The 16,225-nt window shown below is 35.4% G+C and overlaps 1 protein-coding gene across 8 annotated transcripts in view; it reads left to right on the top strand.

Annotated features, from left to right (window-relative positions):
• The window catches only part of BAZ1A (bromodomain adjacent to zinc finger domain 1A), an 86,889-nt gene extending 71,084 nt beyond the window's left edge, over nt 1-15,805 (top strand). For 4 of the 8 annotated variants that reach the window (XM_086363610.1, XM_086363612.1, XM_086363615.1 and 1 more), the window contains 8 exons: nt 42-196; nt 1,292-1,440; nt 8,019-8,266; nt 8,353-8,579; nt 10,480-10,949; nt 12,939-13,102; nt 14,359-14,446; nt 14,813-15,805. In XM_086363610.1, the coding sequence (XP_086219736.1) occupies nt 42-196; nt 1,292-1,440; nt 8,019-8,266; nt 8,353-8,579; nt 10,480-10,949; nt 12,939-13,102; nt 14,359-14,446; nt 14,813-15,009 (1,698 nt within the window). In that variant the 3' untranslated portion in view covers nt 15,010-15,805. The remainder of the gene's footprint in view (nt 1-41; nt 197-1,291; nt 1,441-8,018; nt 8,267-8,352; nt 8,580-10,479; nt 10,950-12,938; nt 13,103-14,358; nt 14,447-14,812) is intronic. The other 4 variants (XM_086363613.1, XM_086363614.1, XM_086363617.1 and 1 more) reach the window with 1 other exon arrangement.
• The last annotated feature ends 420 nt before the right edge of the window (nt 15,806-16,225 follow it).

A 16,225-nucleotide genomic window follows, 5' to 3' on the forward strand; every position in this document is an offset into this window, starting at 1 on the left:
ATGCCATTTTTCAGAGTTAGTAAATCTGAGTTTTGTTACAGGTTACAGACCGACACCTCTGGAGGTCAGCATTAGAAAATGGACAGTATGAGCTGTTAAATGAGGAAAACAAGGAAAACGGGATAATTAAAACTGTGAATGAAGATGCAGAGGAGATGGAAATTGATGAGCAAGCAAAGGTCATAGTAAAAGACAGGTAGGAAAAGGATTTTTCTAAAGTAACCATCACTTTTTCTTGCCATTTTATGTTTTTAAGAAACTGTTTCTTTTTCTTCAAAAAATGGTCTTAAAATCTTATTGTGAGGACATTAATATTTATAACCACTGAAATGATGATTTTGCTAAACTGCAAGTTCTCTGTTACCTTTCTTAGTACTAAAGCAGCTGAAAGACAACTTGTTAAGGTGATGGTAGTTATTCAAGTTTTTAAAAAGACTTTGAACTTAAAGTTGTATTAATTTCAGAAAGTAGCTTTACATTATCATTTTTCTGTTCTGTAATAGACTAAAATATTATTTGAGCTATTAATCAGAACTGATTTCTCTATAGACAGATACTTTTACTTTTTCAGATAGCATCTGCCCTTAGAATAAATTTGTTGTCTAGAAGGAAATGGTGGAGGGACCTTAAACTAGCAATTATAGAGCAGTGTCAGAGTTCTGGTAGAAGTAAATACCCAGTGGAAATGTAATATTGATACATAGGAGAATATAGAAGACAGCAAAGGAAATGCTAGAGGAAGTGACTGAAACTGAGACCTAAAGGTGGAAAGGATATGAAACTGGGAGGGAAGACATTATACAGGTTTTGAGTAAATGAGCCTACATTTTTAAATGATCGTTTTAAGTGCAGCATGGAGATTTATTGCAAAGCGAGTAAGATTGGAGGCCAAGGAACTAGTTAGTTAGGAGGCAGCTATAAGTAAAAGTTGAAGCACGAGAAATAGAGATGAGCTGCCTAAGCTACTCTTCCCTTAAGGCCCATCTGATACCCACCTCTCTAAGGAAAGGTTAGAGCCATCTAAGGCTTCTTTCCTAAAGCCTTCTAAGCCTTCTCTCATCCACCTTCCCTCCTCTCTGTATTTGCCCTTGTGATGTGCCTAAATGATATGATAGTTTAGCTCCTGATTCATGTTTTTCTCTCCCTTTCCTGGTGGCTTATGAGAACTCCTAGAGATTGAGGAAACCATTTCTTACACAGGTATAAGTAAGGATTTGGGTAAGTCAGTGGACTCAAGTTTCATCTAATAGTGGTTTTAGGTACTGTAAACTCTTCAATGTTTTAATTGTAGACTTTTGGGCATAAAAACAGAATCTCCAAGTACTGTCTCAACCAATGCAAGTACACCACAGTCAGTGAGCAACGTGGTTCATCATCTTGCAATGGCACTTTTCCAAATAGAACAGGGTATTGAGAGGCGTTTTCTAAAAGCTCCGCTTGGTAAGTATCTGTTTTTAATTCAAAATATGTTATATTTTAAATGCTTTTCAATTACCCCTTAATTAATAGAACTTTACTGGCTGACAGAATAAAATTGATCAACTAATTTGAAAATTTTGAGATTACGTTTTCATTTTAAAATATAAGTTATTTCAGGTGAGATTTATTTAATAATACTTTAAAATTTTATTCTAGGTATTCATTCATTTCAATGAATGTCTAACTATTTCTGTCGGTCTCTTTTATGAATGTTTCTTCCAAAGACATTACCAAGTTCTATGACTCGCCAGACCCTGAATAATCAAACACTATACATAAATGTCTTGTCATTTAAAACAGAACCTCAAAGAAACTACTTAAATGCCCCCCATTAAGGGTATGGTTTAATAATGTGGGTCACTCACCTGAGCATGTGTACGAAGTGCTCGAAATACCAAGTGTTTCAGGGTACATAGATGAGGAAGTGCTCTACAATCTATGGTTAGGATGACAGAAATAATTCTATCATGAGTGTGTTTCAGTAGTTATGAAATTAATGTGCTTTTTAGGGCTAATCTAGGAAACATAATCCTTATGTTTTTAGGAAAATATGTGTCAAGTTCCAAATCAATTTTCATATCATAACTGCCTCCAGTTTGCTGTGGTCTTTCTGAAAAACTGAATTAATTTATAATTTATTATATTGAGATAGTTTATATCTCAATAGTGAGGTACTAGAAGAAAGAGTTGTTTTATTTTATTTATTTTTTTTAAAGTTGTTTTAAACTGTATCTTTTTGATCTCATATTGAGAGAGTCTTGAGTAGACTAAAATCCTTTAAAAATGATTTGAATGTTAATGTTTTGAGTAGTAAGAACAAAGTTTTCATAAATATATGGTGCTTGAAACATTAGTATATTCGTAAATTATCTATTTTTAAAATGAAGAATTTGTAGTTAGTATCTCATTGTTCTAATAAGCCTGTCCATATTTTAATTTTCTTATAAATTGATAATTCCACCATGAGCTTAATAACTCACTTTTCACATTGAAAGTAACATTTGTAAGAAATAAAATACATATAAGCACAAAGATTCAAATTTGTGTTTGTTGTATCACTGTTATTTTGTCTTCAGTATTTCCTAATACTTTGTGTCAAAATCAAATTATGTATATAAGGGATGTCTGCATTGTTCTTACAAACACATGTGAATTTATAGTTATTTCAATTAAAAGTTATTTGTAAGTCATAGGACTCTTATAAATGTAAAATGTTATTACTACTATTAATTCTGTTAATTCTGTGATTCCAAAAGGGGTATGGGAATAAAATGTAATTCTGCTGATTTTTCCACTTCTGAAATTGCCATCAATTAAAGTTATTTATAGGTTTGGTGAGGGGGGATCAAATTTATTATTTAATGTTTGAATTTTCATCAGTACCTTTTATTAACTATTTAGACAAAGGGAAAAAGTTGACACTGAGAGATATTGCAGTTTACACCTAATAGATTATACAAGAGCAGAGAACTATAGTGTTCCCTATGCTTGTTTGTATACAGCAGTGTTTAGACATTCATTTCATCCTGAGACATATAAAAGAAAAAATAAATGAAATAAGACAAGTTCAACTTACCTTACTTATTTTGTAAGTGTTCAGCTTACCTTACTTTGTAAATATTAATCAGAGTCAGATGTTGATCATTTGTAATAATGGATGTTACCATCTACCATTGCTGCCTCAAAGTTAATAGAACTGGTGTCTGTAATTCTTTAAGCCTTTGAATGATCTATTTTGAATGAGACAGCAGGAAATGGAAGTACCTCTAGGGTTTTAAGGTAGTCTAAATATTTGGAGAAAGGTAATCAAGAATATATACTTAATCCAGGAGAGAAAAGGGTGTTCCACTTTATAAATGCTTAAGATAGAAAACATTAAAATTCTCTATTTTTGATAATTTTTCAACATAGCAAATTAACTATAGTAGGAATTTTCCCAGTTTAGCTTTAGAAATTATTTCAGTTTCTTGAAGAATCAAGTAAGAAATAAAATTTCTGCTTATGTTCCACCTTCTCTAGATGTCCCTCTTATTCTAGTGATCAATCACATTGATAAAACTTGGCTTTTTTAACTTGGGGAACATAATCATATTTGACTTAATTTTAGGTAAGATGTGATAATTGTTTTAGGTTGATAATTTAATAATTTATTAAGTCATGCTTAAGGTTAAGCCCTTAAGTTGTGGGGGGGAAATTGTCAAACTAACTTGATCAATTTGAAACTTGGTAGCACAGAAATTCGGAGAAGGCAATGGCACCCCACTCCAGTACTCTTGCCTGGAAAATCCCATTGGACGGAGGAGCCTGGAAGGCTGCAGTCCATGGGGTCGCTGAGGGTCAGACACAACTGAACGACTTCACTGTCACTTTTCACTTTACTGCATTGGAGAAGGAAATGGCAACCCACTCCAGTGTTCTTGCCTGGAGAATCCCAGGGGTCGGGGAGCCTGGTGGGCTGCCGTCTACGGGGTTGCACAGAGTCGGACACGACTGAAGTGACTTAGCAGCGGCAGCACAGAAATTAATAAAGATCAAAAAGGGAGATAGAAAAAAAAAAAGGGACAAGAAAAAAAGGAAGATCAATCTAGTGTGAGAGATGGTAAATATTTAACTTTTTAAAGAATTTTGTATTTTTAAGGAATTATGATTTTACTTTACTGCTGAATATTGATTTACATTTTTAGCTTTTGAAGGAAAAACCTTAAATTTGGTTTTTTGGAGAGAATAGGGTTGAGGGCAAGCTTATAAAACAATATCTTCCTAAAACTTTTCTTGCTCTTGATACATTTCATACCTCAGCTAATCAAACTCTTTTACCCTGTTATATAAAAAACTGACATTGTTGCACCTTAGTATACTTAGTTATTGTTAAAGATTGAGCATCAATGGAATTTACGTGTTGTTTCACATATAGTATTTATTCACATTGTTTTTTCCTTTATGAGCACAGAGAGAATTCTGGAGTAGGAGATGTTATTGTTTTATTTCCTAGGGAAGCCGGCATGGCATGGTGACATGAATTACTGTATAGTGGCAGTTAACAGCATAAAATCTCCTGGTGTAATATTTGATCATATGAATCTACCAATATTTTATATTAGTAAAATACATTTAATTAGCAATATCTTGAGGAATTTATCTGTGCTAGCTTAATGGAAAATGAAAGACATTTCTGCCCTTGAGAATTGTATAATCTGGAGAAGCAAAGTTTAAAATGAGAAAACAATTAACAGAAAAAATGGTATCAATGTTATATACTATTTTTTATCCTTTAAGTAGTTATATGAAAATAGAAAAATATGGACATCCATATATATTTCATATTTAGAATATTTTAAATGGATTGGAGTAGGTAGAATAAAAATGGAACTACCACTGGGTTAATTTTCTTAAAGCACATCTTTGATCAAAACCCATAGTTTCACCAGCCGTTGAGTCAAGAACCAGTCAAACTGACTTTTAATGTTCCAGTTTGTCGTAATTTTTCTTCCATTCTTCCACATTGGTCTCTGCAATCTTATTTCTTGCCATTACCAATAAGAATACCCTCTGATTTACCCAGAAATATTTCTTTAAGATCTTTGAACTAGCAACTCTTGTTGCCTTCTTCCTTGGAGAGTCCCACTTAGGCCAGAACTTTCCATGAAGACTTACATTAGAAAATTAGGATAAATAGAAGCACAAAATGAGAGGATGGAAGTAAATTACGTGAACTGTATTATTGCATTTATGTCCCTCTTTGCTAATATTTCTCTCTAGCTTTGTCTAAAGAGTCATTTGACCCATCCATTTTTATCCTTCTCTCTTTGAGTTATAAATCTCAATTATTTTTAGAGATCTAGATGCTTTTTCAAATGGCTTGGTCATTTATGGATATTTTCAAATGTTTATTTCTTAAGACATGTTAAACACAGTTATTTTATATAGTGTCTAATTCTGTGTCTCATGCCTCTTTATGGATCAGATTCTGCAGGCTCTTGATTATAGTGTTTTGTTTCCACATGTGCCTCATGGGTGTTGACTATTAACTCTCACTCCGTAGAACTTAATCTGCAGAAGTTTCTTCATTGCAGAGATTTGCCCTTGTTTCTGCCATACCTGAGGTCACCAGTTCAGTTCAGTTGCTCAGTTGTGTCCGACTCTTTGCAACCCCATGGACTGCAGCACTCCAGGCCTCCCTGTCCATCACTAATTCCCAGAGTCCACTCAACTCATGTCCATTGAGTCGGTGATGCCATACAATCATCTCATCCTCTGTCGTCCCCTTCTCCTCCCACCTTCAATCTTTCCCAGCATCAGGGTCTTTTCAAGAGTCAGCTCTTCACATCAAGTGGTGAAAGTATTGGAGTTTCAGCTTCAACATCAGTCCTTCCGATGAATATTCAGGACTGATTGCCTTTAGGATAGACTGGTTGGATCCTTGCAGTCCAAGAGACTCTCAAGTTTTCTCCAACACCACAGTTTGAAAGCATCAGTTCTTCAGCACTCAGCTTTCTTTATAGTCCAATTCTCACATCCATACATGACCACTGGAAAAACCATAGCCCTGACTAGATGGACCTTTGTTGGCAAAGGAATGTCTCTGCTATATGCTATCTAGGTTGGTCATAACTTTCCTTCCAAGGAGTAAGCGTCTTTTAATTTCATGGCTGCAATCACCATCTGCAGTGATTTTGGGGCCCCCAAAATAAAGTCAGCCACTGTTTCCACTGTTTCTCCATCTATTTGCCATGAAGTGATGGGACCAGATGCCATGATCTTATTTTTCTGAATGTTGAGCTTTAAGCCAACCTTTTTACTCTGCTCTTTCACTTTCATCAAGAGGCTCTTTAGTTCTTCTTCACTTTTTGCCATAAGGGTGGTATCATCTGCATATCTGAGGTTATTGATATTTCTCCCAGCAATCTTGAAAGCAGAAATAGATGTTTTTCTGGAACTCTGGTCACCTGGACCACTGTAAAATCTTAGCTTGTGTTTTTTTAGGTTTTAAACCTGTTCAAGATTTTGTTTGTAGTTACATAAAATAGATTTATTTCCCCTTTCCACCCAATATCACGGTCCAGATGAGCAGATTTCCTTGCCTGCTTCCTTCTTTGTGGTACTTGTTTCCGCCCTGACACTTACAGGTGCGGCCTTTTGGGGCCCTAACTTTTAAGGGAAGATTCACCACATTGAGTGGGCCCTAGGTTTCATGTCCTGTCTCTCTCCTGCCTAACAATCAAAACAAAAGTTCAAGATCTGCTAGTGTTTGACAGGTCTCTTGCTTTATGACTTCCCCTCATTGTGTACATCTTCATCCTCCCAGCTGTATTAAAATTTTCTTAAGAGCAGGGGTCATAGAGTAGACTTGTTTCTTATCTTCTAAAATGCTGCATATTGAAGGGAAAATACAATGCAGGAATAATGATAACAACAGTAGCATTTACACTGTGACAGAGTTTACATGTCTTATGTGTATTATCTCATTTAATCTTCCCAATAGCACTCAGAGGTGTAAGCTGGCCACATACTGCTGCTGAGGCACCTTAAGTAACTTGCCCAAGCTATATAGGGGAGCTAGTGCTCACCTCAAGGCAGATTGACTCCATAGCCTATGTTTTCTTTTTTTTTTTTTTTTTTAGCCTATGTTTTCTTAACTGTCATGCTGCTATCCATGAGATTCCATTTGAGGATATATCTTGCAGAATTTTGATGTGATGTGGTAGGCACTTTATAGTTAAGTATAATGTCTTAGGAAAACTAAGGTAGTTGCAGTAGTGAAGATCAATTCAAGGTCAATATCACATGCCAATATAAAATGATAGACTAGCTAGATTAATAGCATCCAGTCAAATGATTCTTAATAGATTCAAATGTTTCTGTATAAAAAATCTACCTTATTTTAAAAATAATATTTTCTTAGATATAGAAGGCAATGTAGTTGGCATTTATCCATAATTGATATTTTTAGTAACAGTTTTATTGAACCGTATTTCACATATATAAAATTCACCCTTTTAAAATTGTTCAGTTCAGTGGTTTTTAATATATTCACAATAGATCCACCACTATCTAACTTCAGAGCATTTTCATTAGCCCCAAAAGAAACCTCAGATATGACTGAGACTTAACTTAAAGAGCAATCCATCTTTATCTTTTATCTGCAAATGAGGCAGTGACATTCTTGATTCATATGAATAGTAGCTGACTTGTTATTGTATTTAGCCAAGTTTCTAAATAAGATCAAGATTTGATACAAAGAACTAGATTGCTAGATTGAGAACACATTGCCCTAAGTTATTTTTCTCTTTTAACTGTTGAAATCCCCAAGCATTTGTTTTACAGATTTAAGTAATTCTTCATGTCATAAGCAAGGTGTGGCTCAGCAAATTTTCTTTATCATGAATTTTTTATGTTTAATCTCAATATTGTCTTTTTGTGAAGTATTAGGAGAGAAGAACTCTAAATTCTTACCTATTTTAACAATACCAAGAAAAATAGTTCTAGGAGATGTCTAGGGTTTTCCTAGGAAGTTTTAATTACTTTCCCTTTCATTTAAGATGCCAGTGACAGTGGGCGTTCTTATAAAACAGTCCTGGACCGTTGGAGAGAGTCTCTCCTTTCTTCTGCTAGTCTATCCCAAGTCTTTCTTCATCTCTCCACCCTGGATCGTAGTGTGATATGGTCTAAATCTATACTGAATGCCCGTTGCAAGATCTGCCGAAAGAAGGGTGATGCTGAGAACATGGTACTTTGTGATGGCTGTGATCGGGGCCACCATACCTACTGTGTTCGACCAAAGCTCAAGGTATTTTTATTTTTTCTTCTGCTTCTCAGATTAGAATTGAGATTTTGAGTGACAGATGATTACTGATCATTTATGTGATTTATCAGACTGTGCCTGAAGGAGACTGGTTTTGTCCAGAGTGTCGGCCAAAGCAGCGTTCTAGAAGACTCTCCTCTAGACAGAGACCATCCTTGGAAAGTGATGATGAGATGGAAGGTAGTATGGAAGGTGAGGATGATGAAGTTGATGATGATGAAGAAGAGGGTCAAAGTGAAGAGGAAGAGTATGAGGTAGAACAAGATGAAGATGATTCTCAAGAAGAAGAAGAAGTCAGGTAAATCCTAACATGCAATAAAATGAGAGTTCGTGAGTCATGACTAGGCAATCTCTTGACTTTTCAAATACAAATGGAATGGTTTGGCCTCTAATTTTTAAAAAACAAGTGTGCAGTATAGTGTTGTAAAGTTCCCCTTGTTTTTTATGTATTATAAACATATGAAATTATTCCCAAAGGCGTATAGTCCTTGTGTGAACTTAGCCAGATAACAAAGTCAAGTATGAGTTTAAGTTTGGATAGGATATCAAGTCAGAGCCTCATTAAGGTTGACATTACTTACTTTTTCACTTTAGCAAATAAGCAGTCCAGAGGACAGCTAGGAGATACAGATGAACACAGCTCTGGATGCATGTTTTGCTTTCTCAAGAAGTTATACCCAAATATTGGTGATCTTGGTAGTCAACAGAGAGAAATGCCAGGAAGCACGTTGTATTTTTATACTCCTGCCACGTCAGCATCTACTACGCTACTATAGTATACTACTGCATAGCCAAGTATTTGACAACTTAGCGCAAGCTGTGTCACCCAGGCCTAATGCATGGATTTGGTTATTCCTGCTGGGCAGTCTCTTCTTGTTTGTCTCTAAGACTCTCCATCCCTTTTCAACATTTGAACTCCATTCATGTGGAATCGCTTCCCAGATGGTTCAGTGGTAAAGAATCCACCTGCCCACACAGGAGATGCAGGTTCAATCTCTGAGTCGGGAGGATCCCCTGTAGTAGGAGATGGCTACCGATTCCAGTATTCTTGCCTGGTAAATTCCACGAGAGAGGAGCCTCGAGGGCTGTAGTCCATGGGGTTGCAAAGAGTTGGACAGGGCTGAGCAACTGAGCATGCACACATAACACACGTGGAATCAAGAAAATGAATGTGCAGCAAGGGCGACTGGAACTGACACAGTCCAAAAAGGTCACCGCCTGAGGAGATGAGAGAGAGCCAGCCCCTCTATTTCAAGCAAGTTGTTTAGTAGCTCCAACTCAACAGTATTATAGAAGCGTAAAGACAATAAAGAACTTGGAAAATTCTTGGAAATATTTTAGGCAAACCAGAGGTTCAGGTATGTGGGGAGATGGATATAGGAGGCTTAATGGGATTGTATCATCTTTGTCTACAACATAAAGGCAAATAAAAGGTTGAATATAGTTTTGTATCTTACAGTAAACGTCAAATACAACAAAGAGATTCTTGGCCTGGTGTTGAGGAATAGTAGGTTTAAGGCCTACTTTTGTGGGACCCATTGGCCAAAACTGTAGGTTACCTCAGTATCAGTAATAAGGAAGAGTGACAGTCTCCTGAAGCATAAGGAAACTAAAGATTTGCATTTTAAGTTTTCAACATGATCAAGTCCATTTTACTCAGTTCTTCTGAGGATCTGATTGCAATTTATTCATGACTTAGGATTTGATTTTCATGATGATGTCCTGGAGTTATACTGAGAAATTATTACATGTTCTCCTTGCATTACAAAGATATAAATGAAAGCACATTTTAGATTTCGTCAGTTCTAAGTTTAAAAAAAAAGTGAAAGTTGGTCACTCAGTCATGTCCCCCTCTTTGCAATCCCATGGACTATAGCTCTCCAGGCTCCTCTGTCCATGGAGTTCTCCAAGAAAGAATACTGGAGTGGGTTGCCATTTCCTTCTCCAGGGAATCTTTCTGACCCAGGGATCAAACCCAGGTCTCCTGCATTGCAAGCAAATTCTCTACCGTTTGAACTACCGGGGAAAAAACTGAGTAATAAGGATGTTACTTATCCACGTGTTACTGAGGATAAGTCTCAGTAACACATAAGTGATGTGTATTGAACTCATTGGCTGAATAGTAGAACAAGGGGGATAGAAGTGTCATATGTGCATCATTGCTCTGTACAGTAACTGTTCTCTAACACTGTTTATAGCCCACCAAAACGAGGAAGACCACAAGTTAGATTGCCAATTAAAACAAGAGGGAGACTGAGCTCTTCTTTCTCAAGTCGTGGCCAACGACAAGACCCTGGAAGATACACTTCACGGAGTCAGCAGAGTACACCGAAAACAACTGCTTCTTCTAAAACTACTGGTAGAAGCCTAAGAAAGATAAAATCTGCTCCTCCTACAGAAACTAAATCTTTAAGAATTGCCAGTCGTTCTACTCGCCAGAGTCATGGCGCACTGCAAGCAGATGTATTTGTGGAACTACTGAGTCCTCGTAGAAAGCGCAGAGGCAGGAAGAGTGCTAATAATACACCGGAAAACAGTCCCAGCTTCCCTAACTTCAGGGTGATTGCCGCAAAGTCAAGTGAGCAGTCAAGTCCTCTAAATGTTGCTTCAAAACTTTCCCTCCAAGATAGTGAATCCAAGAGAAGAGGCAGGAAAAGACAATCTGCAGGTATGAAGATTCTAAATTAATGTTTTCACCTGAGAAAATTGAGTAATCTGGAAGGACTGAATGTTGAGATAGTTTGTATCATTTTTGAAAGGCTGTCCACTATAGGGAGTTTTTAGGGAGCAACCTGACCTGAAGCATAATGTTCAAGGAAGGGGCAGCTCTTTGGGGAATAAAGGTAAACTACACTGCTAGTGTTTGTAGTAGTGTAGCAGAGTACTTGAGAAAAATTTGCTAACAGCATTTTGTGTTTAATGGAGAGATTTGGCCAAAACTTGAGCAACCTCAGTATATCACATTATAACACATTTCATTCTCATCCACTTTTGCTCCCTTCAAAATGCACATACTCAACATCACCTAGACAAGCTACCATTGGTAATTTGGTAAGGTTCCCACCTGATATACTGAATTTGGGGGCAAGGGAGAGTTGGGAACATTAATATTGTTAGGGAGTAATTACCAGCTATTGTTTTTATTCTGATAATTTTTTTAATATTTATATATAATATATAAATTGTTTACATACTATATAGGGTTATGTTGTTTTATCATATTTATTATATGATAAATTATTTGTCATATTTATCTATGTAATCTGTTTACCCATTAATCTCTTTTTTTTTTCAGATTTCTTTTTTTTTTTTAATTTTATTTTATTTCCATTAATCTCTTTAATGCTATCCTCTTTCTTCTTTATCAGTGGTAATAAAACCTTGGTATTTCAAAAAGAAGTTACACATAAAAATTGCTACTAGTCATTGACATAAATACACTACTATTTGTAAAATATGTAGCTAATGGGAAGCAACTTTATAGCACAAGGAGCTCAGCTCAGTGCTCTGTGACAACCTAAAGGGGTGGGATGGGGGAGGCAGGGCAGGTGTGAGGAAGGCTCAAGAGGGAAGGGATATGTGTGTACTTATAGCTGATATACATTGTTGTACAGCAGAAACCAACACAGCATTGTAAAGCAGTTATCCTCCAATTAAAAAAATTTTAATGCTAGTTACTGTTCTTTGAAGAATTTCAGGTAGCTTGTACTGCATAAACACATGACAGGATTAATTCACTGGGGAAAGAATGCAGCATGATGCAGTCATTGTTGTCAGGCTTGGTGGGTTGTGGATATGAGGTAACTTTGTACCAAGATCTAATTGAGCTTTTCCTATCCTCTTACGTGCTTCGCTCTTCCACAATCCTGAACCCCAAGCTATTTGGAAAATAATACACCTGAAGCATTTTTATTAAAAACAAAAACAAAAAACCTGCTGGAAAAAAATGTTTTTAACCAATTTATAATGTGGTTCTAAGGACAAATAAACAGGGAAATGTGTGGATTTACATTTAAGCAGGGAATTTAAACACCTAGATTCATCTATGGACTATACTACCTTTTTCTACTAATTTATACACCTTAGATCTCATTATGTACCTTACATTTTATGAAAAAGCATTTTGCTTTAAGAAAATTCTCCATATGAAGTTAGATTTATAAGAACAATCTTTTATTTCATCATTGAGAAATATTTTCTGTTATGCAAGGTAATTTATAAAGAGGCCAGGTTTCTAGATCTGAAGAGGTTATTTTCTTAAGGATGTATTTCAGAAAATACCAGACGATTGCTTGCTTTCATCTTACTGTAGTTGAAAACATATTTTTAGAACAATGCAAAAACTTTGTGTTCTAGAATTACCTTTTGTATTACACTCTTTATACACCAATCTGTTCCCAATGAGTGTTTATTTCAATTTGAAATTTTTAAGATCAAAAGGAAATAATGAACACTTGGTCCAGATTTACTTGTCTCTCAGAATATATGTTAGTTTAACATCTCAGTGTGTAGAGTGTTGATTTTCTGTTTGAATGTCGTTTGTATTTATATGCCTTATTTATAAGTTAAATATTGTTAGGGAGTGATTACCAGCTATCTTTTTTATTCTGATAATTGTTTGTATTTTCCAAATATTTCATTTTATCATCACCTAAAGTTAATATAATTATTTGGTCAGAATCATCCCCTATGACACTTAATCGAAGGAGTTCAGGTCGACAGGGAGGAGTTCATGAACTGTCTGCTTTTGAACAACTTGTTGTGGAATTGGTACGGCATGATGACAGCTGGCCTTTTTTGAAACTTGTTTCTAAAATTCAGGTAATAATACTGGACTGTATAAAATGTATTTGTGTATATGATCTGATTTAGTCTGCATAGCAACTTGAGGTGGTCAAAATGCTTATTTAGTCACTGTCTACTTAGAAAACAAGGCAAAACTTGGACAGTTGGTTCCTATATTGAAGAAAATGAAGTTAGCATAGTCTCCTCAGTCCCTTCTAGTCCTGTGACTGATGCTTAGAAACGATGGCAGTGTGTTGCAGTAACCTCACTGTTTTTATTCTGTGTAATGAATATGAATAGAGTTGATTCAACTAAGTACCATTTTTGGTACTTCCCTTATGTAAAACAGTGTTTCTTAAACGTTAGCATACACCAGAATCAACGGAGGGCTTGTAAAAACACAGCTGACGGGGCCCCACCCCAGGGTCCTTGAGTCCCTAGGTCTGGGATGATTGCCCAAACAATGCTGTTAGTGCTGATCCAGGAACCACATTTTGAGAAACACTGACATAAAAGGTACTCTTAACAGAGATGGCATAACCTAACTAAGGGGTTTGAGATGGTGCTGTGGTTATTTATATATGTATGGCAGAATATGATGTGCCGTAGCAGAGACAGGACAGTGTTCGAGTACTGTACTGGAAGTTATACTGGTCTTGCAGAAGTAGAAAAGAGAGGATAGATTTGAGCATTTCAGAGGGAGGAAATAGCAGGAATTAGAAAGTTTTTTTATGGAAGAAAAATGGCAAGTTAAAGACCTAGAAATGAGAATATGGGAATGAGGGATATAGTTTGAATGGAGCAGAGGGTGTATTAGAGGGGCTCAGACACAACTGGATTGTAAAGGGCCTCACTTGTCAGTATCAGGTGAAGGTTTCTGAATGAAAAAGTGACATCATCAGATTTCTGTTTTGAGACTTATAGAGCCAAAATGTGAAGGGTTAATTGAAATAGCATCTTATAAAAATTAGCTCTCAGTTGGACTGTAACTTGTTTTTCCTGAGTAGTTTTTTGTGCCAAATTTTGTTATGCATATTTTATTCTTCATTACAAATGTAGTCGTGCTCATTAAAGAAGTTTTTTATAGATACATATATACAGAGAGAGACTTTTACAGTATTAAATAATCTTTTACAACATTATAATGACTAAAATGTATTATGTAATTTTAATGGAATAGTAGTATTCAGAGGCTAATATTCAGTTGCTTTCAAGTGCAAAACTTGCATATATTTGACTACTTATCTTCAATAAATTGTCTATAGGAGAGATATATTTGAATTATTTTACAGGTCCCAGACTATTATGACATCATCAAAAAGCCCATTGCCTTAAATATAATTCGTGAAAAAGTGAACAAGTGTGAATATAAATTAGCATGTGAGTAATTTATGTTTTTCTCTGATAATTATTTTTAAGGAAGTAGAGGCTGTTTTTCTTTCAATGATGCATATTAATGTAATTGTGTATATGGCACCCCAAGAAATCCCTAAAATACATATACATGCATATATGGAAATGAAAGATGGATGGGGATTAGATGAGTTAAAGATATTTTATAGAATCTGATCTTAATAGATGTTCTGTACAGTTATATAAAATACATCTAATTAAATATTAAGCTTCAGTTTTGCCACCTTCTAAAAAAAAAGTGGACTTACATTTTCTTAATGAGATTTCCAGATATGATACCAACAAAGATTATAATTGACTTTCATCTAATCTCATTTGTTTTTTTCATTCTAGCTGAGTTTATCGATGATATTGAATTAATGTTTTCGAACTGCTTTGAGTACAACCCTCGTAACACAAGTGAAGCAAAAGCTGGAACTAGGCTTCAAGCATTTTTTCATATTCAGGCTCAAAAACTTGGACTCCATGTCACATCTGGGAATGTGGATCAAGTTAGCACACCACCAGCTGCAAAAAAGTCACGAATCTAATTTTGTCCTTCTGAAGGATATGAAGAAATCAAATTGTTCATGAAAATGGAACATTAAATCATGCTCTAAAGCAGACATATATGTATAAAGCAATAACAGCTGATTGACCACATTGAAGTGTGGCCTGCACTATATTCTCAACTTTAATATTAAGCACTCAGGAGAATGTAGGAAAGATTTCCTTTGCTACAGTTTTGTTCAATATCTAATAAGTTTGATATATGTATTGGATACAGTACTGGTTTACAGAGGTTTTTGTACATTTTGAGATCATTCATGTGTCCCAATATCTCAGAAAATATTTTTCCACCTATGATTTATTTTGTCATTGATCTTTTTTTAGAAGTGTGGTATTAAGGGAGATTTATCCACACAGAAAAATCTTCCATTATAGCACAGATTAGGAAAAAGTATATACATCTAAGAATTGTTTAATGAGCACATTCTTACAACACTACACATGAATGAATCCAATTTTATATCCTTGAAGTGCTGTACCAGTGCTGGCTGGAGGTATTGAGTCTGAGTTTATTAACTAGATATTTATTTAGCATTCAAAGTAATTTTGTGAATTTGTTTTGTATTTATAAAATTTGTACCTGGAAAATGTTCTTTAATTTTTTAAACATTTATTGTGTTTTTGTTTTATTTCTCTAACTTCCTTAATGATCAGTCAATAAAGGTAACACCCTCCCTTTTCCGTGACAGTTCTTTCAGTTTTACACAACTGTATTATAAGTTTCTATGTACAACTTTTTAAGTGTACAAATAAAATGATGCTTTTTTTTTTCAAGAATTCTGAGTTTCTGGAATTTTTTACAAATCAGAATTGGTCTTCTACATGTGATAAATACAGACCATAGGAACCAATGTTTTATTGTACCTGAGTCTCAAGCTGTGAGTTGAATCTCTTCTGCCCAAAGCCTTTAGGAGTAAGATACCTCCTGTCAGAACAGTAACATTCTATCCCAGGGATTCTTATTAAAAAGAAAAAAGAAAGTTTGGAATATACCCACCTATGTTAAGAAACACAACTCTGAAAATTTTTTTTTTAATAAATGTTATTTCCTATTCAGACAATAACCAGTCTGTTCCAGCCATAGAAAAAAACTGGCCTTATTCACACCCACACCAGCAAAGACAAAATAGGGAGCCTAGACCTCACCTTCATAAGGATAAAATGAAGTGCCAACACCCCCACTGGTGTAGGGCCCCA

The sequence above is a fragment of the Bos grunniens genome, chromosome 21, assembly GCF_055505025.1.
Source record: "Bos grunniens cultivar Pamir isolate PY7600 chromosome 21, Bosgru_T2T1.0, whole genome shotgun sequence".
NCBI classification, from domain to species: Eukaryota; Metazoa; Chordata; class Mammalia; order Artiodactyla; family Bovidae; genus Bos; species Bos grunniens.